The 23,583-nt window shown below is 53.8% G+C and overlaps 2 protein-coding genes and 1 long non-coding RNA gene across 30 annotated transcripts in view; 1 reads left to right on the top strand and 2 right to left on the bottom strand.

The window, feature by feature from the left end:
• Nucleotides 1-7,738, top strand: part of MAPT (microtubule associated protein tau) — an 82,284-nt gene extending 74,546 nt beyond the window's left edge. For 16 of the 23 annotated variants that reach the window (XM_051825021.2, XM_051825020.2, XM_051825016.2 and 13 more), the window contains 4 exons: nucleotides 560-652; nucleotides 3,103-3,184; nucleotides 4,220-4,332; nucleotides 7,283-7,738. In XM_051825021.2, the coding sequence (XP_051680981.1) occupies nucleotides 560-652; nucleotides 3,103-3,184; nucleotides 4,220-4,332; nucleotides 7,283-7,498 (504 nt within the window). In that variant the 3' untranslated portion in view covers nucleotides 7,499-7,738. The remainder of the gene's footprint in view (nucleotides 1-559; nucleotides 653-3,102; nucleotides 3,185-4,219; nucleotides 4,333-7,282) is intronic. The other 7 variants (XM_051825022.2, XM_070060560.1, XM_051825018.2 and 4 more) reach the window with 1 other exon arrangement.
• LOC138846054 (uncharacterized) lies at nucleotides 5,220-7,024 on the bottom strand. The gene is made up of 4 exons (XR_011383440.1): nucleotides 6,860-7,024; nucleotides 6,600-6,656; nucleotides 5,437-5,491; nucleotides 5,220-5,351 (listed from the first exon to the last, which is right to left on the bottom strand). It is a non-coding gene; the product is annotated as an uncharacterized lncRNA (long non-coding RNA).
• A 5,134-nt stretch (nucleotides 7,739-12,872) lies between the features above and the next one.
• The window catches only part of KANSL1 (KAT8 regulatory NSL complex subunit 1), a 182,143-nt gene continuing 171,432 nt past the window's right edge, over nucleotides 12,873-23,583 (bottom strand). For 3 of the 6 annotated variants that reach the window (XM_017349250.3, XM_002719458.5, XM_070060557.1), the window contains 8 exons: nucleotides 21,556-21,738; nucleotides 20,918-21,106; nucleotides 20,424-20,572; nucleotides 17,189-17,310; nucleotides 16,466-16,523; nucleotides 16,140-16,252; nucleotides 14,799-15,051; nucleotides 12,873-14,540 (listed from right to left, as the gene is read on the bottom strand). In XM_017349250.3, coding sequence (XP_017204739.3) covers nucleotides 14,313-14,540; nucleotides 14,799-15,051; nucleotides 16,140-16,252; nucleotides 16,466-16,523; nucleotides 17,189-17,310; nucleotides 20,424-20,572; nucleotides 20,918-21,106; nucleotides 21,556-21,738 — 1,295 coding nt within the window. In that variant the 3' untranslated portion in view covers nucleotides 12,873-14,312. The remainder of the gene's footprint in view (nucleotides 14,541-14,798; nucleotides 15,052-16,139; nucleotides 16,253-16,465; nucleotides 16,524-17,188; nucleotides 17,311-20,423; nucleotides 20,573-20,917; nucleotides 21,107-21,555; nucleotides 21,739-23,583) is intronic. The other 3 variants (XM_070060558.1, XM_002719459.5, XM_070060559.1) reach the window with 1 other exon arrangement.

Genomic DNA, 23,583 nt, shown 5'->3' with positions numbered 1-23,583 from the left:
GCCCAGGTGGATCTGCTGGTTGTTGGCTGGGGGCTGCGGCCACCATTACATACATGGTGGGTTCTAAGAGCCTGGGCGCCCTGCCTCCCAGTGCCGGGTCCCGGGAACGCTGACCCTGCCGCACCTGTCTGCTCTGTGGGACCCATGGGTCACCCCCCGCTCAGAGAGCGCAGTGACACCTGCTAGGCAGGACCCAGGAACCTGCATTTTTGTCCCGCCCACGCGGCCTTGGGCTCTGCGTGGCGCCAGGGGAGCAAATTTGCAGCCTTAAACCAGACTCTCCCAAGATTCTAATGCTGGAGGGGGTGGGCTGTGGACTTTGGAAAGCCGGGTGCCTCTGAGGCCACAGGAAGCCTCTGCTGGGTCAGTGCGGCTGCCAGGGCTCCGCGCTCGTACCCAGTCACCCGCTCAGCACGCCTGCCTCCCGCCCCACCCCGATACCCCGAGTCCATCTCTGCGCGCCGAAGACCCTGCCCTGGAGGTGTGGCTCAGCCGCCCGTCCCGCCCCAGACCGCCTTGGGTGTGCTGTGTCACTCATCCTTTTTTCTGGCTATCAAAGGTGCAGATAATTAATAAGAAGCTGGATCTTAGCAACGTCCAGTCCAAGTGTGGCTCAAAGGATAATATCAAACACGTCCCCGGAGGCGGCAGTGTGAGTACCGCCACACGTTCCCCGCTCCCCCGCCAGCGGCCCGAGGCGCACGCTCGCGAGACATTGCACAGAATAAAGCGGCCTGGGTCCCCCACATCTCCATGTGTGTCCACTGCTCCCAGACGCCTCCCCAGGTCCTGGCCCTGGGCTCCTTGGGCCTCCGCAGCCTGGCGGCGGCGCCTGCGCCTCAGCTGTCACCTGCTGCTCCCCACCCCCTGCAGGTTCACTTTGAGGGGCTCCCTGGGGACAGCGGCCTGTTGGGCGTGCCATGTGGACCCTGCGTTCTACCTTGCCTACCCCAGGGAGAAGGGTTGCGCCTGCGCACCCTAGGTCTCCCGCGCCTTTGAGGGAGGAGCTGATGCCTAAGCCGCTGGGCTTCTGTTTAAAAGCAGCCCCTCCCTCTGGCTGAGGCCAAACCAGGCGTGGCAGGTGGCCCTTCCCACAGTGCAGATCTGGGGAGACACGCTGTGGGGGCGCTCTTCCACTTGGCTTCTCCGGTGTCCCCGGGGACCCCCTTGCGTCCTCAGTGACACAGGCAGGGGATGGGAGCCTTAACTCGCCACCCGCCCATGTAGCGTTGTCCTGGCTGAGCGACACGTGGGGACCCTGTTCCTCCCAGGCTCCCACCTCACTGCCCCAGCCCTAAGCTTCTATGCCCTGGGGAGCGGAGCGCTGAGATCCTTGGGGTCCCCCTGGAGGCGGTTGGTTTCTGAGAGCCAGCTCCTCTGCCCAGTGCTGCGACAGCCGCTGCGCTCTCCTGCGCTCTGCCCGAGCCCCGCCCAGAGTTTATTCTTGCAATGACTGTGCCGCTTCCCCGAGGCCGGCGCTCGCCCTGCGGCTGCTGCATGGGGCTTCCTGTGCTTCCGCACGTGTCTGCTCCGTGTCTCCTCTGTCCCCCCTCCCCGCCTCCTGTCCACCCCCACCCCTTGCCTTCTGCCCAGAGCAGAGCTGTGAGGACCCCAGCCGGTGCTCCGCCGTCACTGGCTCCGAGTGCAGTTGCTCTGGGCAGTGGTTCGAGTTCTGACCCCTGTTCTCTGGCCTCCCCCAGAGAACAAGGTGGAGTCTGGCTGTGTGGGTCCTGCAGGTGGATGCTGGGAAGAGGGAGCCCGTGGGCAGCCTGGCCCTCCCCCGCCCGCTGTGATGGGTGACCGACCACCCCTCCCACGTGTCCTGCACTGTGCCAGCCTATGGGCTAGCCATGACCTGCAGATAACCACAGAAATCCCAGGCTGACCCTGTGCATGGCCGTGGCTGGTGGCCACTGCTGTCTGCAGGGGCCTTACAGAAAGCTATCACAGGGAGAGCCTTTGGGGTCACTAGCCCTGCCCACCGACAGCCTCTGGGTCCCGGGTCTGCTCCCTAGCCGGGACAGGACAGCCCAGTGGGCAGGCCCAACTCTGCTCCTCCTGGGCCCCCCCGGCTGCTTCAGGGGTCTGTTCTTGCCCCTCCTGGCCTCCTGTCTGCCTGAGCACGGCCCTGGTGCCCACCTTCCTCCCCTGCTTCCCCCTCCGCCACCTCTGCACCCCCCCCACACCCCTGTAAGTGCCGGCCTGGCTTTCACCAACTACAGTGATCTGGGGTCAATCCAGTTTGCACCCAAGTAAAAGTCCATCCTTTTTTTCTGGTGACCCTGACAAACCCAATCTCAGCTGCAAGGCCACCTTCTTGGGGTAACCCCGGGACAGGGAGCAGGAGCCAGTGGCTAGTGGCAATGGGCTTCTGCACCCTCTGATGACCCCACATGAGGCCTGGGCAGTGTCCCCGGGGACCGGTCCACCACTGTGTGGTCCTGGGCTGGGACCAGCGGGCAGTGTGGGGGCCGTCATTCCCCACCGAGTGCGGGCCTCTAGGACCAGGCCTACTGAGCTCGCTGAGACACTAACTGTGGTGCCTGTTCTGTCCGTGTCGCTTGCTGTCTTGGTAAAAACTAAAATGTCCGGGACACTGGGTGCCCAGGCGCCGGCTGGCTCTCAGCCGGGTCACCAGGCTGCTCAGGGTCCTGCTTGTTACCCGCACTTCTCTTGTGGGGGTTCTGGGCCTGGGGAAGCTTCTGGAATAAGCTCTGCCCAGCGGCTGCAGCCAAACGTGGCCCTGCTGAGTGTGCTGACCTCTTCGTGGTCCGCGGAGTGTGAGGGGAGTGGCTTCCACATGTGAGTGTCCGCCGCGCTGGGCAGCGTCCCTGTCTGCCCCCCAGGGTCTCGGGCTGTGCAGGGACTGCAGCCCCCAGCCCCTCTGTTAGCTTGTGAAGACTCAGCTGCCCCGGGCAGGGCTGGCAGAATCTTAGCAACACATTCTTTCCTCCCCACGGAGGGCGTGTCCCTCACGGCCGGCCGCCCGAGCCGCGGAGTGCGCAGGGCCCGGCTTACACAGCTGCTTCTCATTGTGCCACGCCCACAAGGAATAATCCTGTTTGCTTTGTCTCCCTCCTTCTCCCGCACTCTCATCCCCAGGTGCAAATCGTCTACAAACCCGTCGACCTGAGCAAGGTGACCTCCAAGTGTGGCTCACTGGGCAACATCCATCACAAACCAGGTGGGGAGCCCGCAGGGTGGGGGGGAGGGTGCTAGGTACACGGCGGGCGGGACTGGGGACGAGGTCTCTCGGACGGACGTACCGTCGGGAGAGCCTTAGGGCCTGGGAGGTGTGGCTGCCCCAGCAGGGCCACGCTGGCCAGCACCAGGGAGGAGGGAGGCTGGCCGTGGACCCGATCTGGTCCCAACACGGGGACGCTTTGCCAGCTGCACCAGCTACCACCGGAGACCCCTGCGCCACTGCTGCTCTGACTTTGCTTACACAGAAATGATGCAGCTGGACCCCCCCGCCCCACCCACCCCCACCCCCGAGACCTTTCAGCAGCGAGGCCTCTCTCTGTCGCTGCCCAGCTCGGGTGCCACAGAGCACCTGGACCATGGCCAGGGCGGGGGCGGGACGGAGCTCCTTTAATGGAAATGTGAGCGCCTTCTTGTGGGCGCAGTCGGAGGTCTGGCGCCTTCACTGGGGGAGGCGGCCTCTGCAGGCGCGGTCAGGAATGTGGTTCCCGGGATACTGCTCCCGCCCAGTGCAAACTGGCCGCGCGCTCTGGGGAGTTTCTCCAGGAAGTCCTGCCAGACAGCTCCGGCACAGCTCCCACACCTGGGTGCGGCTCAAGGTCACGCAGAGAGAAAGCATCCGGGTCTTTCCTGAGTGTGCACTTGGGTATTCAGGTCCTCAGGGGCTGGGGCTGGGGCTGGGGCTGTGGCCGACAGGGCATCCGTGAGGAAAGACTCGCGGGCAGCCTAGCGATTGAGGATTTGCAATCCTCTCTCCTGGCCCGGGCTGCCACTTAGCATTGCGTTGGCCAAGAAGGAAGAGTTGGCAGAGAAAATATTTGACACACACCTTGATGGAGAGAGAGGCCGACCGTTTCCAGGCCTTTGTATCTGAGCCGCTTACACTTACGCTGCTCCTGTTCACTGCTGAGCAGCGGAGTGCGACCTTTGTCTGGGGGCTGCAGCCCTCCCTCCCGGTGTGCGGGGTCCACCAAGAGCCGGAAAAGGTGGCAGGTGGCTCGTGTGTGTCTCGTTCCAGGAGGTGGCCAGGTGGAGGTGAAATCTGAGAAGCTGGACTTCAAGGATAGAGTCCAGTCGAAGATTGGGTCCCTGGATAACATCACCCATGTCCCTGGTGGAGGAAATAAAAAGGTAAGGGGCGGGACGGGGCGGGGCAGGGGAGGCTGCCTTGGGTGTGGGGTTCATCCCTGTCTTTCTGGGAGGAAAGCGGAGGTTCTCCTAGTGCCTGCTGGATGTGGCGTCTCAGCCCTCGCTGGCCCCTGCAGTCCCTGGGAGCTTTAGCCAGGTTGATGCCTTGGCCCCAACCTGGAGCTGCTGTCCGACTGGTCTTATTGTTTGTTTATTTGAAAGACAGAGCGACAGGGGTCAGAGAGCTTCATCCACTGGTTCATTTCTCAAGTGGCTGCAACAGCTGGGGCTGGGCCAGGTCAAAGCCAGGACTCCATCCAGGTTGCAGGGACCCAAGCAGTTGGCCATCTTCCACTGCTTTCCCAGGCACATTACGCAGGGAGCTGAATGAGAAGTGGAGCAGCCGGGACTTGAGTTAGCGCTCTGATAGGGGATGCCAGCGTTGCCATGACGCCAGCCCCAGTATCCAGTGCTTTCAAAGTTCCCAGGCGATCCTGGAGTTTTGAAGCTCCTTGGAGGAATCAGCTGTAGGCCCTGGCGTTGGCAAACACCACGGAGGTGGAGGTGAGAAGCCACGCCCCAGCCAGCCCTGGGGTGCCTGCAAGTCCCAGGAACATAACCTAGTTCTCTAAATGGGTTACCGAGCAAAGAGTGATGATGCAATCCAGCTCTCAGCCAAGCCTCAGCCTGCCATGGCAGTGCCCACATGGAAGCTGCTGGAGTGTCCAGGCTGGGAGAGGGAGGGGCCCTGAGGGTGAGCCGGGGGCTGCCATGCCCTCTTCTGCGTGGATGCGGCCCTGGGCTCCCCACCTGCCCACACGCGCTGGAAGTGGCTCTGGCTCTTTCCAGCTGCCCGGGGAGTGGCCGAGGGAGCAGGGACGTCCCAAGGTGGGTGTTGCACCTGCTGCAGCCCCCACCCCTCCCCGGCGTGCTCACCTCTATGCTCTGGTTCTGGAGAGGCAGACACCCTGGTCATGCGTGTGCCGTGTGCAGCAGGCAGCCCACTCCGCTTCTGGGGAGAGCTGGTGGGAGAGGAGCCTTACAGTCCCTGGATCCCCACGTCATAGCCCCCTCCCAGGCCCTCTCGGACCCCAGCGTGGAACTCACGTTTCCATGGTGCGTCTGCAGACACAGGTGCAGGCGTGCTCTGTGCCAACCACCGCTAGAAGTGAGAAAGCATGGGGGCCAGGAGCTGGCGTGCCCCCAGGGGCATGGGGGAAGAGCGCCGTTCCTGGGGGGAGGACAGGTTTTCTGCCCAAGCCCAGGGCTCTGCCACTGGACTGCAGCACTTTAGGGTCTGGATTGGGCCTAAAGTCAGCGTCTGATCCTCTGGGTGAGTGAAGGAAGGGCTTTGCCGTGTCTGGAATATATATAACTTGAAAGGCAGAGAGGTGGCGGAGGCGGAGGGGAGTAGGACAGGTGGAGACACGTTTTCGAAGTGCAGGTTCACTTCCCAAATCCAGCAGCCAGGAGCCTAGAACTCAACCCCGATCTCCCAGGCAAGTCCCCCATACGTGTCACTGCTGCCTCCCAGGGTATGCGTTAGCAGGATGCTGCATCAGAAGTGGAGTAGCCAGGACTGGAACCAGGCACTCTGATGGGAGGTGGGCATCCCAAATGATGGTTTAACCCACATGCCAAATGCCCACCTTTCCTCTGTTCCTAACCTATCTTCTGAGACACTCAGACAGGGTGGGCTGGGCCTGCCCCTCTCAGAAGACCCCATCCAGGTCCCGGAGGATCCCTTTTGGGTACCGTCTGCATTTCCTTGGGGTGTTGAGCAACGCTGCCAGCAAGCAGTGGAGCGTACAACCAGCCTCCTGGGTTGCTCTCACTTTGGGGAATTTTTGGATATTCCCAGGAATCTGCCATTTTTTTCTTAAGAAACAATTCAAGTTTTAAAATGTTTTATTTATTTATCTGAAAATCTGAGTGACAGAGAGGGAGAGAAGGGGGGAGAGAGAGAGAGAGAGAGAGAGAGAGAGAGAGAGAGAGAGAGAGAGAGAGAAATAGATCTTCCACCGGCTGGTTCATGTTCCAAATGCCCACAAGCAGCCATGGCTGGGCCAGGCCCAAGCCAGGAGCCAGGAGCTCCATCCCGGTCTCCTGGGCCCAACTTCTTGACCCTCCCTGGGTGCACAGCAGCAGGAAGTGGACTGGAGGCAGTGGTGGTCTCCGTGCCGGCACACCCACACCCACACCCGAGCAGCCATTTAACCCCTTGCGCCACAATTCCGGTCCCAAGAAACAAAGCTTCAGAAAATACTCACCTAATGTTCTTCTCAAAGTTACACATGGCCTCTCCAGTGCGGTGACAGGAAAGGGTCCTGCTTCCAAGGCACCGACCCCGAGTGAACAAAAACACGCGTTTGCCTTCAACAAGACCAGCTTTCCTGAGTGCCCCCAGTCAGGCCCCGGCAACAAGGGCTCTTGGGGTCCACAGGCCCCTGTGACGGCACGGAAGTGCAGGTGCCCGCACACATCTGCTCGGGCAGCATCTGCTTTTCCAAGGTGCTCCGAGAACACAGACCTCTTACTGTCAGCGCAGGTGGAGAAGTCCTGGGGCCGCTACTCGGGTCGTAAGGAGAGCAGGTGTTCTGCACCACTCACTGCTCCAGCCCGTGCTTCCTGCTTCCAGATTTCCCAGTATCCTCTGGTAGTCCTGGCTGCTTGTGGGTGCTCCCTCAGTCTCCCACTGGCAAGGGAAAGAATGGGCGTGGCCTGCGGCTGGGTGTCCATGGGGCTGCAGATCCTCCATCCACACTTTCGTTTGAAGCAGGCACGCCTTGCGACCTAGTAGTGCGCACTGTCTGGAGGGTACACAAGAAACTTGCCACGCTATCTCTCCGGGAGGCCACAGGCACCACAGGCTGGCCCTGGGGTGGAGGTGGGGGTGGCGGCAGGGCTCAGTGCCCCCTCCCGGCCCTCCCACACCCTCCCCTTCTCCCTGCAGATCGAAACCCACAAGCTGACCTTCCGTGAGAACGCCAAAGCCAAGACAGACCACGGAGCGGAAATTGTGTACAAGTCGCCGGTGGTGTCTGGGGACACGTCTCCGCGGCACCTCAGCAACGTGTCCTCCACCGGCAGCATCGACATGGTGGACTCGCCCCAGCTTGCCACGCTAGCCGACGAGGTGTCCGCCTCCCTGGCCAAGCAGGGTTTGTGATCGGGCCTCCGGGGCGGTTATGGCCGCGGAGAGAAGAGAGTGAGAGTGTGGGGAAAAAGCGTAATGACCTGGCCCTCCGCCCTCTGCCCTCCCCGGCTGCTCCTCACAGATGGGTTAATTGGTTCATCACCTGCCCTGCTTTCGTCACTCGGCTTGGGCTTGGGACTTCAAAACCAGTGATGGGAGTGAGAGCAAATTTCCAAATTAATGGGGGCTCATAATAAAACAGTTTGAAACACATGTGGAAACCTTGGCCACTCCCAGCATTTCTCGGGCAGTTCCTTTTGATTCTTTTGTCTTCCCCTCTGAGTAGATGTGGGAGGAGCAGCTCTGAAAGTGGCTGCTGGGAAATTTCAAGGCACAGGGGCGCCCGCTGCCTCTGTTCCCATCCTGGGGGCACCCAGAGGCAGCGGTGGCAACACAGGATTTTAAACTTTGGTGGTGTTCGTGGAGCCACAGAGGATGGCCACTTTGAGAGTGAGGGGCGGGGGTGGGGCTGGGGAGGAAGGATGTGGGGAGAGCAGACACTGCCCTTTGCTGGGCACCGGGGGAGCCCCCATCTCAGACCCCGTGGCCTCCGGGTCTGGGTGGCCTGGAGTCTGCCTTGGGTGGGTGTCCCTTGCTCTAGAGCACGGCTGCAGGCGGAGACAGTGGGCAGAAGGGAGGGGGGCGGGAGGGTGGCACCTGTGGATCACACTGACCTTGATGCCTGTTCCGGTGTGCTGGCCGCTGCCTCCCATCTGCGGGCTGGAGTCCTGGGCAGCTGTCCCTCCCCTCCACGGAGATAGTTCTGAAGGTTGGAACCTGCAAGCCACGATTTTGGCCACCTCACAGACCTGGGACTTTAGGGCTAACCAGTTCTCTTTTTAAGGACTTGTGCCTCTTGAGGAACCCAAGCCTAGGCTTCCGGTGCCTCTGAAGAGGGAGGTGCTCTGGGACATGGGTCCTGAGCCTCCCATCCCTCCCAGGGCCACTGTAGCCCCCCTGGCCATCCCATCTTGCCTATGTGTCTGCTGCTGAGAGCCCAGTCACTGCCTGTCCCCTCATGTCACCCTGTCCCGAGACACTTGCCACACCCACCCCCAGTCACGGACACAGGTTGGCTGTGGAAGGCACTACTGTAGAGTGAATTTGGGGTTCAACCTCAGGTTCTTGCTCCAAGTCAGGTGCCTCCCACAACCACCCAGCTGACCGTGCGCAGGTGAGCCGGGGGTGGGGGTGGGGTGGTGGGCCATGGCTTCCTCACTTGGAGAGTGCCCTCCCCCGTCAGGCCTGGCTGCCAGCGATGGCCCCGAGGTGCACAGGCAGGGCTCGCAGGGCAACACCACGTTCCTGCCTGCCCCCTGCTTCCACCCCAGCTGTGACTGCCTGCCTCCCCGGAGCCCAGCTGCTGTCCAACTCCACCTGCATATTACCAGCCACACGCCCCCCGGAAACGGTTCTCCCCCGAGTCCCAGCTCTGCTGGAGCAGCTGACCATGTCCATAGACCTGCCCTTCCCTCCCACCTGCACCTGTCACGCTCTAGTTGGATTTGTCTGTCTATGCTTGGACTCACCAGAGTGACTGTGGTAGTGAAAAACAAAAAAGGACGCATGCATCTTGAAATGCTCTTGCGGAGGTTTCTAATCCGCCCTCACCGGTGTGCTGGAAGGCTCGCCCCCATGCTGGGACTTGGCTCCAGGAAGCCTGTGTGGCTATGCTCTGCCGGGCGCCTCCCAAGTTCTGAAACGTTTACGTCAGCACCTGGGACGCAGCAGAGACCAGCTTCTGCCACCTGAGGAGGACTCAGCCGCAGAGTGCACGATGGGGCACCCTGGCGTCCCCACCAGGGCTCCCTGCCTCAGGCCGGAGTGCGCTGTGCTGGCTCGAAGCTGGTCCTCTCTGCTCACAGCCTGGAGGAGGCCTAGGCAGTCCTGATGGAGGAAGAGGACGCCAGGTGCTCCTGGGGGAGAGATCTGCAGCCCCTAAGGGCCCTTCAGCTGCGGCAGGGATCGGGATGGCTGCCCAGCCTGGATGGGCTCCCGAGGCCAGGGCTGCCTGACCGGCGAGGCTGACCAGTCAGGAGACAGCATCCCCAAAGCCTTGGCCTGGGCAAGCCCAACCCCCTTGTACAACTGCACCAGTGCCTGGGCCGGGGCTGAGCGGCCTCAGGCCTCGTTCTGCCACCTCTGGTTTGGGTATAGTTAAAGGCAGTCCTGGCGGGCTGGGTGGACAGAGCTCTCCACGCCAAGAACTGTCTGGGCCCAGAACTTTCCACTGAGGCTCCCCAGTGTCCTCCAAGTCCCAGCTGCCGTCTGAACAGTCCTGAGGAAGAAAAAGAAATGTGGCATCAGGACTCGGCGGTGATTAGACACCTGCCCCCCCCCCACGCCGCCCACCTTGGCTGCGTTTCCTTTCGTACCTTTTCTGCGTCCTCTTCCTGCAGCGCCTGTGCCTAAAGAGCAGGTCAGTGCTGGTGGGGGGCTGGTGGGGGGCTTTAAAGAACAGCCCCCCCCACCCCCCGCCACCTCCAGAGCCCAGGTCCCAGGTCCCTGGGTGAGTTAGCTGGGGCACACTCCACACCTGGTTCCTTCAAGCTCTCAATTTATCACTAGTTCCATGGAAACCCACTTGGGTGAGCCTGTATCCTGTTTGCAATTGCTTGCTGTGCTTTGGGGGGAGGGGGGAGGGCAGTGTAAGAGAAGTTAGCATGGGCAGAGGGAGTCTTGGAGTGCAGCACACTGCCTTGCAACCCTTTTCTTTACGACCGCAGCCACATTTGCCACAGGGAGTGGCGTGCCATGGAGCCACGGGTCCTTGGGGCTGGCTTTTCTACCGATGGGAGGAAGTCTCAGCTGCGGCAGGAGTTAGCTGGTTCCCTGCCCCTTGCTAGCCAGGCCGTGTTGTAGGAATGAACCTGAGATCTAGTGGCCTGGGCCCTCTCGCGGAGTCTCAAGCCTACCATCACGCCTCCCCCAAGGCCCTGGCCATCTGTCCCTCAACGGCCATTCTCCCACTTGCTTTGACCACGCAGCCCACTCCCAGCAGCTGCTGGGATCGCTTCCTTTTTTGTTTCCCAGGTAAAGCCAAGAGGTGGGGACAAGGGCAGAGGTGACCATCAGCTTGTCCTGTCTACGGTCTGTGGCTCCACGAGACTTCAGATTTCAGCTTTGGAAAGGGTTGCCCTGGGCACTGACCCAGAGTCTCACCTCCTAATGGACTTAGCCCATGTATTTGCCATGCTGGGCAGGACAATTTCTGGCACCTGCAAGTCCCATGATTTCTTCAGTAATTTTGAGGGTGGGGGGAGGGACATGAAATCAGCTTAGCTTAGCTTCCTGTCTGTGAGTGTCCATATAGTGTATTGTGTGTTTTAACAAATGATTTACACTGACTGTTGCTGTAAAAGTGAATTTGGAAATAAAGTTATGACTGATTAAATAAGCCTGCATTCATGGTTTTTTAACAGACTACACATTTTTTTAAAAAAAGATTTGTATATTTGAAAGGCAGAATCACTCACAGGCACAGAGAGCGGGGTCTTCCATCCTCTGGTTCACTCCCCAAATGACTGTAATGGCCAGAGCTGGGCCAATCTGAAGCTAGGAGCCAGGAGCTTCTTCCAGGTCTCCCACATGGCTGCAGGAGCCCAAGCACTTGGGCCATCTTCTACTGCTTTCCCAGGACATAGCAAAGAGCTGGATCAGAAGTGGAGCAACCGGGACTTGAAATGGCACCCATATGGGGTGCTGGCACCACAGACAGTGGCTTTATCCACTACACCACAGTGCTGGCCACATTCATGGATTCTAAGAACAAGAAAATGACACAGGATGTGTGATTTTCAGTTCTTTCCCATTATTGAAAGAACTCGGGGCATGGGGGAGGGGGAGCGGCATTGTGGTATAGCAAGTAAAGCTATCCCAAATGGGCACCAGTTTAAGTACTGGCCGCTCCACTTTTGATCCAGCTCCCTGCTAACACACGGTCAAACGTGGCCAGAGTGCTTGGGCCTCTGTCACCCATGTGGGAAACCTGGATGGCATTCCTGGCTCATCCCTGTCCACTGTGGCCATCTGAGGAGTGAACCAGCAGATGGAGATCTCTCTGTCTCTCCTTAACTCTAAATAAATCTAAAAAAACAAAACAAAACACAACACAACAACAACACCCTCACAGAGATCACAGAGAGTGACAATATTGTCAAAAGCTAGGCATCAGAATTAATGCTCACTCTGGGACCCTGAGGGTGAAAGAGTTCTCAGACTTGTTCATTTCCAGTTGATTCTTTCCTTCTGGTGTGGATAAACCTTCTTGGTTCTATGCAATTCGAAAGGCAATAAACAAGCTGTAAGCTGGGTGCCACTGTGTGCCACCCTGAGGGTAGGTACATAGGGTTACTTCCAAAGTTCATGGAAAAATGGCATCAAAAGATAGGTTCAAACTACCCGCGCGTAGTTTTAGAACACATTTTCCATGAGCTTTCTCAAGACCCCTTGAACAACAGCTTTTAATTAGTTCAGGAGTCTGGAGCTGAAGAACACCAAGCCAGTCTGCTGAGAGAGCAGCTTAGATTCCTCTTAGGTTCATACAGCTGCCCTGCTCTGCTCTGGCTCCTTACTACAGACCGAAGAACAGTTCTGCTAAACCAAGACGGAGGCACCAGACAGCTTCTCTGTAGCGATGCCACAAAGGACAAGCTGTGAAACAGTGACCCACCATCTCATTATTCCTGGGTGATCATATCAAGGTCATGATATTGAAATCTTGGATTTTCACACCCAGTTTCAAAAGCCTCTCTTCCTCCCCTCCTCTACTCCTTCCCCGGTGGCCACTGAAGATGACCCAGGCAGCAAGAGGCCAGCCTGAGAGAGGCTCCCTCTGCACACACCGCCCGCGGCACCTCACCGGGCAGCCTCTGCTCTCTCTGGCTAGACTGCCATAAACAGAACAGAGAAGGGGGTAGAATGAGGCCTGCTCATTCCTACCAAGAAAATCAAGCACTGTGCCTCCTTCGAAGAAAGATGCTGTAAGCTCAGGTAGCACGGTGGGCGCCAGCCCAGGCTCTGTGCAGACCAGCCACTGACTGATGTGAGAAGTAAAGCTCCAAGAGCAAGCAACTTAAGCCTAGGGACACAGCATCACAGCACTGGCCTCACTGGAGAACAAGGACCACCGAGGGGCTATGGCCACTTCAGCCCAGTAAAAAGAAAAGGCAGAGGCTCTACAGGATGCCCGGTCCGCCCTGTCCGCCCTGCCCCACCCCGCAGCGGGAACTAGCACAGTGCATTCACTGGCGATTGCCAGGTGACGGCGGAACAGAGACCTCCCGACTCAGAGCCAGTTATCACACACAGCCCGACACGCCAAGAAACACCCGGCACATACATAACATTCTGTAACTCTTTTTTTTATTATTTTTTTCAATTTTTCCTTCCTTTTTTTTAAGCACGAGTCTGTGCTTTGCGAACAGAATCAAGACATTAACAAAGATCAGCTTCTCTGAAGAAAAGCATTTCTATAGAACAAAGACAGCTACATGTTTCGCTGCCATTACACAGCTCAAAGCAGGAAAAGAAAATATTTACAAAATACAGTTTTTTCAATTTTTTTACAATGCTAAAAGGGTTATTCAGAATTTTCAACCTTATAAATAGAAGAAGCACTTTATGCATAGGGATATGGTGCATTATTGTTTTTGAAAGAAACAATGACAAACCCTTTAACTTGCAAACAGAACCAAAAAAAAAAAAATCACTAATGTTGAAAATTGTGAAAAAACCCCAACCATTAAGCAGTTTGTCTACTATTTTTATACGATTACAAAATGGCAGGAAAAAAAAAAGTCCTTCCCCCCTCCCCCTTTGGTGATGTGATTATACATGAGACAGGCACAAGGTTAACAAAGGAGGGAACGGGGGAGGGATGGAAACCACAGCCAGGACTAGACGATGTTCCACAGGCAAGGGGTGTGTGAAAGAGGAAAGTCCAATTGACACAGGAGTGGATCAGCTGGTGAAAGCAACAGCACACAGGAGAGATGGCTGCCCCTGCAGGGGAGTGGGAACAGAGGTGCAGCTGTCCTAACTGCACCTTCACAGAGCAGCACAGGAGGCAAGTGCGTTCCGAGTGGAAGGACCGGGTGTGCATGGCGTTTGGGGGAGCCACGAAGGAAGGGTACAGAGGGACGGGCTGGGGCAACCTGAGCAGCTGCAGCCAGGTTACAGTGAAGGAGTCATGGCACATGGCCAAATGCAGTGAAACTGAAAACGGGTGACAGGGAGCAGCTTTCTGCCAGCTGAGGGCTCAGGGAGTACAGCGGGCAGGTGGGGGGAGACCGTGGTGTGGGAGATGGGGACCTGGCCAGAGCTGAACCAAGTCACTGATGAGAGGGGAAGGCGTAAGAGCCCAGGGTGCCGAGCTCTGTCCCACCCTAACCTAAGAAGGCAAAGCTGAACTGGAGCTTTCCATTCCCTCTGCGCTTTTGGCATTCCACCCTGCCCACAGGGGTGAGGGAGAAGGGTGATCATCTAACTTCGTAGGTCCAGTGATTCAACAGTGCAGAGGCTACGCCAGGACCAGGCCAGCAGGGTCTTATCCTGAACTTCTGTTTGCCAACTGGAGGAAGTGCTCAGGTGTGTGACAAGAAAACATGGAAACAAAAACAAAACAAAAATCAAAACAAGAAAAAAATACCAAAGTAGGATCTAAATTCCTTAAATTCACTAAAAACTGTGAAAATTTCCGGCATATGATGTTTGAATATCAAACGCAGAGATTTCTGAAGCTTTAATGCCAATAGTTAGTGAGTCTGTTTAGATTCCCATTTCCCACTCATCTGTGAGTCGGGCGCTGAGCTGTGACTGTTGCCGCCAGATGCCGACTCTTGAGGGGAACAACGGGAGGCGAGGTGGGCGCCACCTCTGCCTCCCTGCCAGTCTTGCTGCCTGAGGTGCGCCGAGTGCAGCGGGCTGCCCGTTCCTGCGCATCCAGCTGGTCCTCACACTCGGCCTGGGGACTGTAGGCCAGGGGGAAGGTGCGCCGCTCCCATGGCTGCACGGACTGTGGGCAGACAAATCGCCTTGGTGAGCACCCAGTCCCATCTAGCTGCTTTAGTAATCCAGGAAGACCCCTCACACAGTGAGCAGCACCCTTTTAATAATACAGCCCCACCCTCTCTTCAGACGGTCAATTTCAAGTGTAATCCCTTGTCCCCTCAAAATGGGGAGGGTCATGAGATGGATCCATCCTTAGCAGGTGCTGAGCCTCCCCAGTTCCACCCCCAGCTCACCAACCCCATGCGGAGGCAGTGTCCCTCACCTGCTCGTCCAGTCCCAGCTCCGGCGTGGAACATCGGGTGTCTTCGCTGGTTAAGTGTCGCAGTGTGTCCCGAGCCACAGGGGTGAGAGGTGCTGAGTGCAGTTCTGGACTAATGGGGCTCCTAGGGGACTGGCCGTGGGAAAACTCCGACAAAGAGTGGCTACTGCTGACGTCGGGAGAGGCAGGCTGGGGGGTAGAGGGGTTGGCACTGCCCAACTGAGGGGTGGTCCGGCCGTCTGATGACCTGTAAGACCTGGGCACCAAGGAATGCAGATCTGAGTACTGGGTAACAGGGGACTTCTTGTCTGTTTATTTCTGGGGAGTGGGGAGAGGCATGAGAGAAGCCGAAGAAGACACCATAGTATTTTTTTCTAGCAGCCAACCACCTATTCCACTGCTGCATAGAGGGACAGGTACACAGTATGACGTCAAAGAACCGTGTATGTCTGGGGCCGGCGCTGCAGCCCACATGGCTAATCCTCCACCTGCGGCACTGGCATCCCATATGGACGCTGGTTCTGTCCCGGTTGCCCCTCTTTCAGGCCAGCTCTCTGCTGTGGCCCGGGAGGGCAGTGGAGGATGGCCCAAGTGCTTGGGCCCTGCACCTGCATGGGAGACCGGGAGGAAGCACCTGGCTCCTGGCTTCAGATCAGCGTAGCCCCGGCCATAGCAGCCAGTTGAGGGGGGTAAACCAATGGAAAGAAGACCTTTCTCTCTGTCTCTCTCTCACTGTCTAACTCTATCTGTAAAAAAACAAAAACAAAAAACACAACAAAAAACCCACAAAAAACAAACAAACTGTGTATGTCTTAATCCCAAGAGAAAGCATGGCCAAACAATGCTGGGGAGGAGCCCTGCCATGGCATCCAGTGATTCCATGGGAGAAGAGAAACTGGTCCGGACCTTGGAAACTAGTAGTCGTCGTCACAGAAGGCAAAAACAGAGTTCCAAAACATTCTACTTGAGCACCTCAGGGCTTCTGCCATTATTGGCAATAAACGGAGACAAGTAGTTACATAACCACAGTATACTGCCCAGAGGAGGATTAACCTTTGGTAAGGCCTCCTTAAGTCCTCTGATTAGACCACCATCGCCATCACCCCTAACCAACTTCCAAATACCACAGCTGACCACTACACTTTGTCAGAATCAGACAGTGGGTCATTCAGCAAGGATCTAGCATTTGGCTATTTATACCCCACTACAACAAACAACAAGGAACTTCTATCTGAGCCACTGCCCACAGATGAATAGAAGAGCAGACTACAGACAGAGAGACCCCAAACTCCCTGTCCACCCTCCCTCTGCACAGGCTCCAGGTGTCTGTTCCTGGCCCATCACCTGCTGCCGCGCCGCTGGGGCGGTACGCTCGTAGTCCACAGCCACCGTGCTCTCTCCATCTCCTCGCATTTGGCATGCAGGGCGGCAAAGGCTGCGTCGGATAGGTCCTCGATCTGCAACAGAGCAGCTTCGCTGATGCCCTTGTTCCCCCAGGACGCTGAGCTGAGTATGTGTAGACTGACTCTAAAATTACCCCCACCACCTCAGGCTTGTCAGTGAGCACTGCAGGAGCTTGCATTTGAAACCCATAGGTCTGGAGGCACCCAGACGGATATGTGCACATGCGTGTGCGCCCTCTTCTAAAAGAGAAAGGATCACGCCATTACCTCCTCATTCTCTTCATCAGGACTCCCCTTCAGAGACTGAAGATCAACCTCCCGCCAGCTGCAAAATGAAGAAGGGGCAATCATGAGACACATGCAGGCTGCAGCTTGGGGCAGGACCCATTGAGTCCATGCAGGTGTCAAGTGTGTGGGCTCTGAGTCTTTGGGTGATACTGTTCTCTGCTGGGCAGACTCTGTCCACTTACCCCTTACCTCTAAAAGAGGTCCCACATTCAAATGCCCACAAGGGTCCAAAATGGGAAAAGCTGTGTGGGAGTGCAGCTGGGATGCTATGACAAACTCAAGCAAAGGAAAGGTTTAAAGGGGACCAACAAATCTTGCCAGTTGACTGCTACCACACAGGAATGCAGACATAGGTTTATCCAATCCTCTGATTTGTCAACAAATAATAAATTTGCATGTGAAATCCTACTTTGATGCTGACAACAAATTCAGTATTTTAAGATATAATGGATGCATTAACGCATATGTTTTAGACCAGTAATAGTCACTGGACTGTCAGGTTGTGATCTCTGGTTGATGCAGTCACTTAAAGGATCAGAGAGCTACATTCAAAATAATTCACTCCTATCAGGTAAATCCTTCTCCAAAGAGGAGACAGAACACCCAAAGGAAGCCAGGGCCCAAAGCTTGGTCAGAAGAGAAGAGGGAAAGGGGCAATAACAGAAGAACGGGGAGAGGGGAGGACTGTTTTAGGGCTTCTACCTGGGAGTAAGGATCTCCTTGTATTGCAGTTTCTCTACACGGGTTGTTGCAGCAACAGACATTGGGATGACAATGTTGTTAATATCAAATGAGCTCTCTCCCCTTCTTCTCCTTACCGGCTGCTGTAAGACAAAGCTAAGTTTAAAAGGAAGGCACAACTCCACAAGCCTTGCATCATTCATCCAAGTCTTAAGCAAGATCACTGATAACCAGGCCCCTGGTCTTTGTGTCAGCCCAGCAGTGAATGTGGCAGCTGCTCACACCTAAAAGATGATCTTCGATAGCAAATCCTTTAGAAAAGAGTAGGTAGTCCTGAGGAGTAACTCCCCAGTCACAAATTCCACAGGCACTCTCTTCACGGGTCCACATGACAAACTTTTGTTCAATTTTATAGAGGTGAGTAGCTTCAGGACTTAAGCCAATGACTGGGGTTTCTCTTCCTCTATAAATACCTCTATTAACAGCCATCCTTTTAAATCCTCTTTTTTTATCTCTATGACTCTTAAGACTCACAGTGGTCCTAATTACGCCTTGAGGCAACTCTTCAAAAGCCCTTACGGATTCCCCTCGTCTTCTCCTTGGGGAAGAGCTAAGACAGACGGAGGGAAGCTGACTACACTTCACGCTCCTGGAGAAAAGAAATTTGCTTCTACAGGAAGTGAGTAAGATCAAACCCCTGGGTAGATAAGATTTCCAACTGACCTAATATCAGAGGTGGAGGTGGGCATCTACAACTGATAGATCAAGAAAGGAATAAAGCAGGGACTAAATGTTGTGGTCTCTCCGATGGAAGAATAAAGTCTACAAGCTGTTTCCTTCCCAGACAGCAAATAGCCTACCCTGAAACAGACTATTAAGTGAGCTATGAGAGGCCAGAGGCAAACAGTGGGATGACAAACACGCTGCCATGGCAACGATACAGCTGAAAACCCCTAGGAGGCTACACTCACACCCATACCACTAAGTATGGCTGGCTCACAGGGAAGGGGTTAGTGAAGGAAGAGCCTGTGCCCTACAACTCATCTATCCTCTGTTCCTGGAGGTGATAGATAATTTATTCATCATCCCAGCATACTCTCAGAGAATATTAAAAACCAGCAATTCCTGGGCCAGGATTTCAGCTACTGGCATTTTTTATTACAAGTGATCACACTGTCTTTTTCACTTCAATTTTCTTCTTTATCAAATGAAATTAGACTCACAGAAGCCAAAATGGTTGAAAGGACTCATACCAACCAGCCAAGAGGCCTCTGCCACTGGCACATCTCTGCTGAAACTTGACGTCCCACTAAAGGAAGCCTCAAGAGAGATTCTTCCCTATATATCAGTCAACAAAAAATGTAAAGCTTCTGGCAGAAACAGGTATGTGTTTTCCATAAATTTTCTAGGCCTGCTCTTAGTGCCCCCAAGATAAAAGACTGCGAGGAGCTGGTTGTGAGACTGTTTGATAGGCGCTCTCACCCAACACCCAGACCCCTGAAATTCTGTCAGCTCCTCATTTGGTTACATTTAATTACTCTCTTCTGTTTACAGCAAGCGGTAAAGGGCAGGTCATGAATGGAAAGTGGTTCCCAAAGCTGGCTGTACATCAGAAGAAAATAAGCACTTAAAGAAAGAAAACAAAGAAGAGCTGTAGAACTTGCTCTCCTCTCTGACTTCAGTGGTATTTCCCCCACGTCCCTAAGGTGACTCTGATGCAGCGACCCACTTTGTGAAGTATCGCCATGACCCCCACCCACTGCATCTTCAGTGTGCTCTAGCTTCTCTACTTGATTCCAATTACGTGGCCTCTCTCACTTTTATTATTAAATAAATCCACATTCTTTTTTTTTTTGGGTAAATAAATCTAAATTCCTTGAAAAACTCTGGCAGTACAAATTTATACTCAAGAATTTATATTTAAGAAATAACAAGCAAATGAAAGTGTAAAATGATCCAGGCCTGAGCTGACCTCCAGACCCAGAAGGACTTGCAGGTGAGACAAATAGTAAGTCCTGGATCTCAGGGTTCGGATTTTTAAAATCAGAATCAGACCACCGTTTACAGCCTCCATCTACTGTGAAGCTCCTCACTGGTAGGTAACTGAGTTGGAGGGGCAACCGCACACCTGTGCAGCTGACCCTGGTGTGTGGAGAAGGTGCCGAAGGGGAAGGAGTTCAGGTCTCCTTTGTAAGAGAAAAAAGAGGACGATGTCCATTCCTACCTGCTTGCTGGAGCCTGGTGAGTACATTTTGTGAGCTCAGAAGTTTCATCTGTACTCTGAACAGCCTCATTAAGTGCCTGTGCAATGCCCCAAACCAGCCTCAGAGTGTGTGGTACAGTGGTAAGGGAGTTGGCTCTGCAAATCAGACTGCCTGGTTTGAATCACAATTAAAACCCTCACAAACTGCCTCATCCTATGCCATTTATTTAACCTTGGAAAACCTTAGTTTTTATGCCCACAAATGGGCGTTTCTAATGCTACCTATATCTCAAATTACACTACAAGATGAGATGGGGCAATACACATACAGCACTTATCAAGGACACACGGTAAGTCCAACCAATATTGCCAGTTCTAGTCTAATTATTATAGCAAAGCATCCTCCGTGGGTACAAAGCACCTACGGGTGTAAGTGCTTGAGGGATTGAAACACCAGAGTAACATCAATGGGGCTGTGCCCAGAATGGCTGAACGAATGCCCCTGTGGATGAGTGGGAAGTGTTCCCCAAATGGCCTGCCACTCTGAATCTGCTGGATCTGTAATTCTCTGTACAGATAAAGACACATGGACTCTGCATTCCCCTTTCCCTTCTAGCACCCTAACACCCTGTGCTTATTCTCAGTATTACACTAAGACTCACCAGTAGAGAACGGACAAGGAAATCAAATCTCTCCAATGCCTGTTAAGTATCTATCTCTCCTCTATTCCTTCCTCTCTGGTCACTTCTTAGGCCAACAGGGTTAGGGGCTATGGTATTGAGTTCTGTGTGAAACTTAAGTCTTCTTGGAATAGCCACAGACCACCATCACATTGAAAGTATGGCTCTACGTCAAGCCTTCTATGGATGATTCCACACAGCCATCGCTACAATGAAAAACAACTTCACAGAATGTCAGGTACCATACCACTCTTGATTAAAAAATGCTGCCTAGTTTCCACACACATTCTACCTCCTGACACTGTCCTCCAGTGCATTGAGTGAGCTGTAACCCTGCGAGGGGATATGTGACCCACTACACAGAGGTACTTACAGATGTGCTGGCTGTAACCTGTGCACTGGAGCTGGTGGGTGCAGAGGAGTCTGATGAGGTGGAGAGCTGTCGCACCAAGGGACTGTGTGGTTGATGGTGGGCGGCGGCCAAGTAGCTCGAACTGCTCATGTCTGTGTGATGCTTCAACACTGCAGAAGTCAACAGAAAAGGGACGAATACATGGCTATCTTAACCAGCTCTACTTCTAGTAAAAGCTAGGAATGCCAGCAATATACATTAAAGGCAAAAATCATAGCATTTGGCCTAGAGAATAAAAAGGTGAAGCAAACTCATTGATGGGAGGTAAGGGCCGGGCAGGTGTTGCTAAAGCTGTAAGAAGTGACCTGCATTTAGGAGCAGTAGTGTCCCACTACTCTGCCTTCCTAGAAGGTGAAGGACAAAGCTGGGAACAATACAGAGAAGCTTGGGCTTGCCCCAAAAAGCCCTGAGCAGGTGCAAATGCAGGTAGGTAGCGGTGCCGGGCCTGGCCCTACCTTCACTTCTCTCAGATGAATGGTCTCGCAATCTCATTTTGCTGTGGTTTGGGTCATGCACGGGTGGCGGTGCGTTGAGCAAGCGCTCTGCTTTTGGTGCAGTCACTCGCTCCACCACGGGCACGGCCCCCATATCGTCTAAGTGCTGCCTGTGGGTCCTGTCAGGCCGGCTTTGGTGATGGGACAGCTCTGAAGAGGGGAACAGAAAAAGAGCTGTGAAATACCTCCTCTCAAATATTTTCTTACACCCATGGCAGCAGGATAGTCCTTTGGGACCAAAGCTTCTACTAAATAGCACAATGGCTAGGACAGACACAAGAAGCCCACAAGTCGAGAGACATGACAGCAGCCCATAGAAGACAGCCTGTGCCATTAGGTGGAGCAATGCCATGCCACTGCTGGTTGTTCACTGAACACTTTGGTCTTGCTCCAAGAATCATGGTGAATGGAATAGCTTCCAAAGTCCACCTGAGAGCAACCACAGCCAGCAATAGTAGTAGACTGTGAGCTGAATTTACATTAGTCAACTGGCTTGTTCAACCCCAATGCACCAGTACAGCAAATCAGTAGTATGGGAATATAAAAAGAGTGAAAAATTCCTGGGACTCCAGAGGACTTCCTGGTTCCCTAAAACTTACTGGCAGTTGTCAGGAAGGAGTTGACCAACTTGTGCCTGTCTTTGCGAGTTGGATCTGGCAGACTGCCTGGCATGGGTGCCCTGTGCTTAAGTGAAAACTTTTTGGGAGGTTTGATTTTGTCAAAAGGCTTGTTCTGCCACTGAGATTTCAGCATGCTCTGGAAGTGCAGGCTCGTGGGAACATCTGCAAGAAACACAAAGCACTGAGCATTAGTCCCAGCATGGCCTCAGGCTCCCCTGCTCCCACAGCTGTATTCACCGCTGCTAGCGGTCAGGGTTGACATCCTCTCCCCGCTTTCATTTGCCCAGTGATGTCACATGGAAGATGCATTTGTGAACTCTAAGGAAGATCATTTTTCTACTCATTTTTCTTTTCTTAGTTCCAAGGGGGTAGGGGGGACCCAAACTTTTTTTTTTTTTTTTTTTTGGACAGGCAGAGTGGAAAGAGAGAGAGAGAGACAGAGAAAAAGGTCTTCCTTATTGCCGTTGGTTCACCCTCCAATGGCTGCCGTGGCCGGCGCGCTGCAGCCAGCCCACTGTGCTGATCCGATGTTAGGAGCCAGGTACTTATCCTGGTCTCCCATGGAGTGCAGGGCCCAAGCACTTGGGCCATCCTCCACTGTACTCCCTGGCCACAGCAGAGAGCTGGCCTGGAAGAGGGGCAACCGGGACAGAATCCGGCGCACCGACCGGGACTAGAACCCGGTGTGCCGGCGCCGCAAGGTGGAGGATTAGCCTAGTGAGCCACGGCGCCAGCCAAAACATCTTTTGTTAAATGGAGTTTTTTTATTTCATGTATTCCTCTAAGTTTGTTGACTTCATTGGTCTGAAAGATTGAAAACATCCTTTTCTATTCTTCTATAGACCTTACAACATTTTAAACCTACTTTCTAACAATATAAAGTTAATCTGGATCTTTTCATTTAACAAATATTTATTGAGTGTCTAGAACATTACCAGGCACTGTACTGAACACTAAGTTCTTCCTCCACCCCCTACCCACCCCCTCCATAGACTATTCTCCTTGCTTTCCCAGCCCCACCATCTCCCACTTGGAGATTATGTAGGTTTTTTAGTTGACCAGATCAGTTAAAAAATCTTTTAGACTTAATTACTTTATGCACATTTTTTTTTCCCTTAAAGATTTATTTGAAAGGCACAGTTACAGAGACAGAGAAAGAGATCTTCCATCTACTGGTCCACTCCCCAAACGGCCACAAATGGCCAGGGCTGGACCAGACCAAAGCCAGGAGCTAAGAGTTTCTTCTAAGTTTCCCACATGGGTGCAGGGGCCCAAGCACATGAACCATCTCCATAAGCAGACAGTGGGAATGGAAGTAGAGCAGTCGGGACACAAACTGGCACCAATATGGTATGCTGATATCACAGGCAGCAGCTTGAACAGCCATGCCACAATGCCAGGCCTTGCACACCATTTCTTAAATTATTTTTCCAAGACAATGAACTTGAATAATTTTTTCAGAAAAGGAATTTCTCGATTTAAAACTGTTTTCCTCACAACCTTTTATTTTCATTGTCTTCTAATATCCAGCACTGTTTATAAAAGGGAATCTGATTCTAGCTGGTCTGATTTTTGCCTTTTAAACTTTTGCCAAAGACAGAAACAAAACAAAACAAAACAAAACAGAAAAACCAAACCAAAACAACAAAAAACCCACCACCACCACCACCACAAAACAAAAAACACTTGTGGTGTTGCATTGACTCTGCAGATTAATGCAGGAAGACCTGACGTCAATACTCCTTCAATTAATGAAAGTGCTATTTCTTTCCATTTACTCCACTGTGTTTGGTAGTTTTCAAGATTTTTTATGCTATTATAAAAAGTAATATTTTAAAAAAAATTTTACTAACAAATATTAAAATGAGTTCAAAAAATATAAAAATGAATTTTAATACAAAAATCGTGTATCCTGTTATCTTAAAACTCTTTATAGCTTTTATGTTGGTTGATTTCCACAGAATATTTTGTGTCTATAAACATGTCATCTGCACAAGAGACTGTGTT

Source organism: Oryctolagus cuniculus, chromosome 17, assembly GCF_964237555.1.
Source record: "Oryctolagus cuniculus chromosome 17, mOryCun1.1, whole genome shotgun sequence".
NCBI classification, from domain to species: domain Eukaryota; kingdom Metazoa; phylum Chordata; class Mammalia; order Lagomorpha; family Leporidae; genus Oryctolagus; species Oryctolagus cuniculus.
This window is presented reverse-complemented; position numbering and strand designations above follow the sequence as displayed.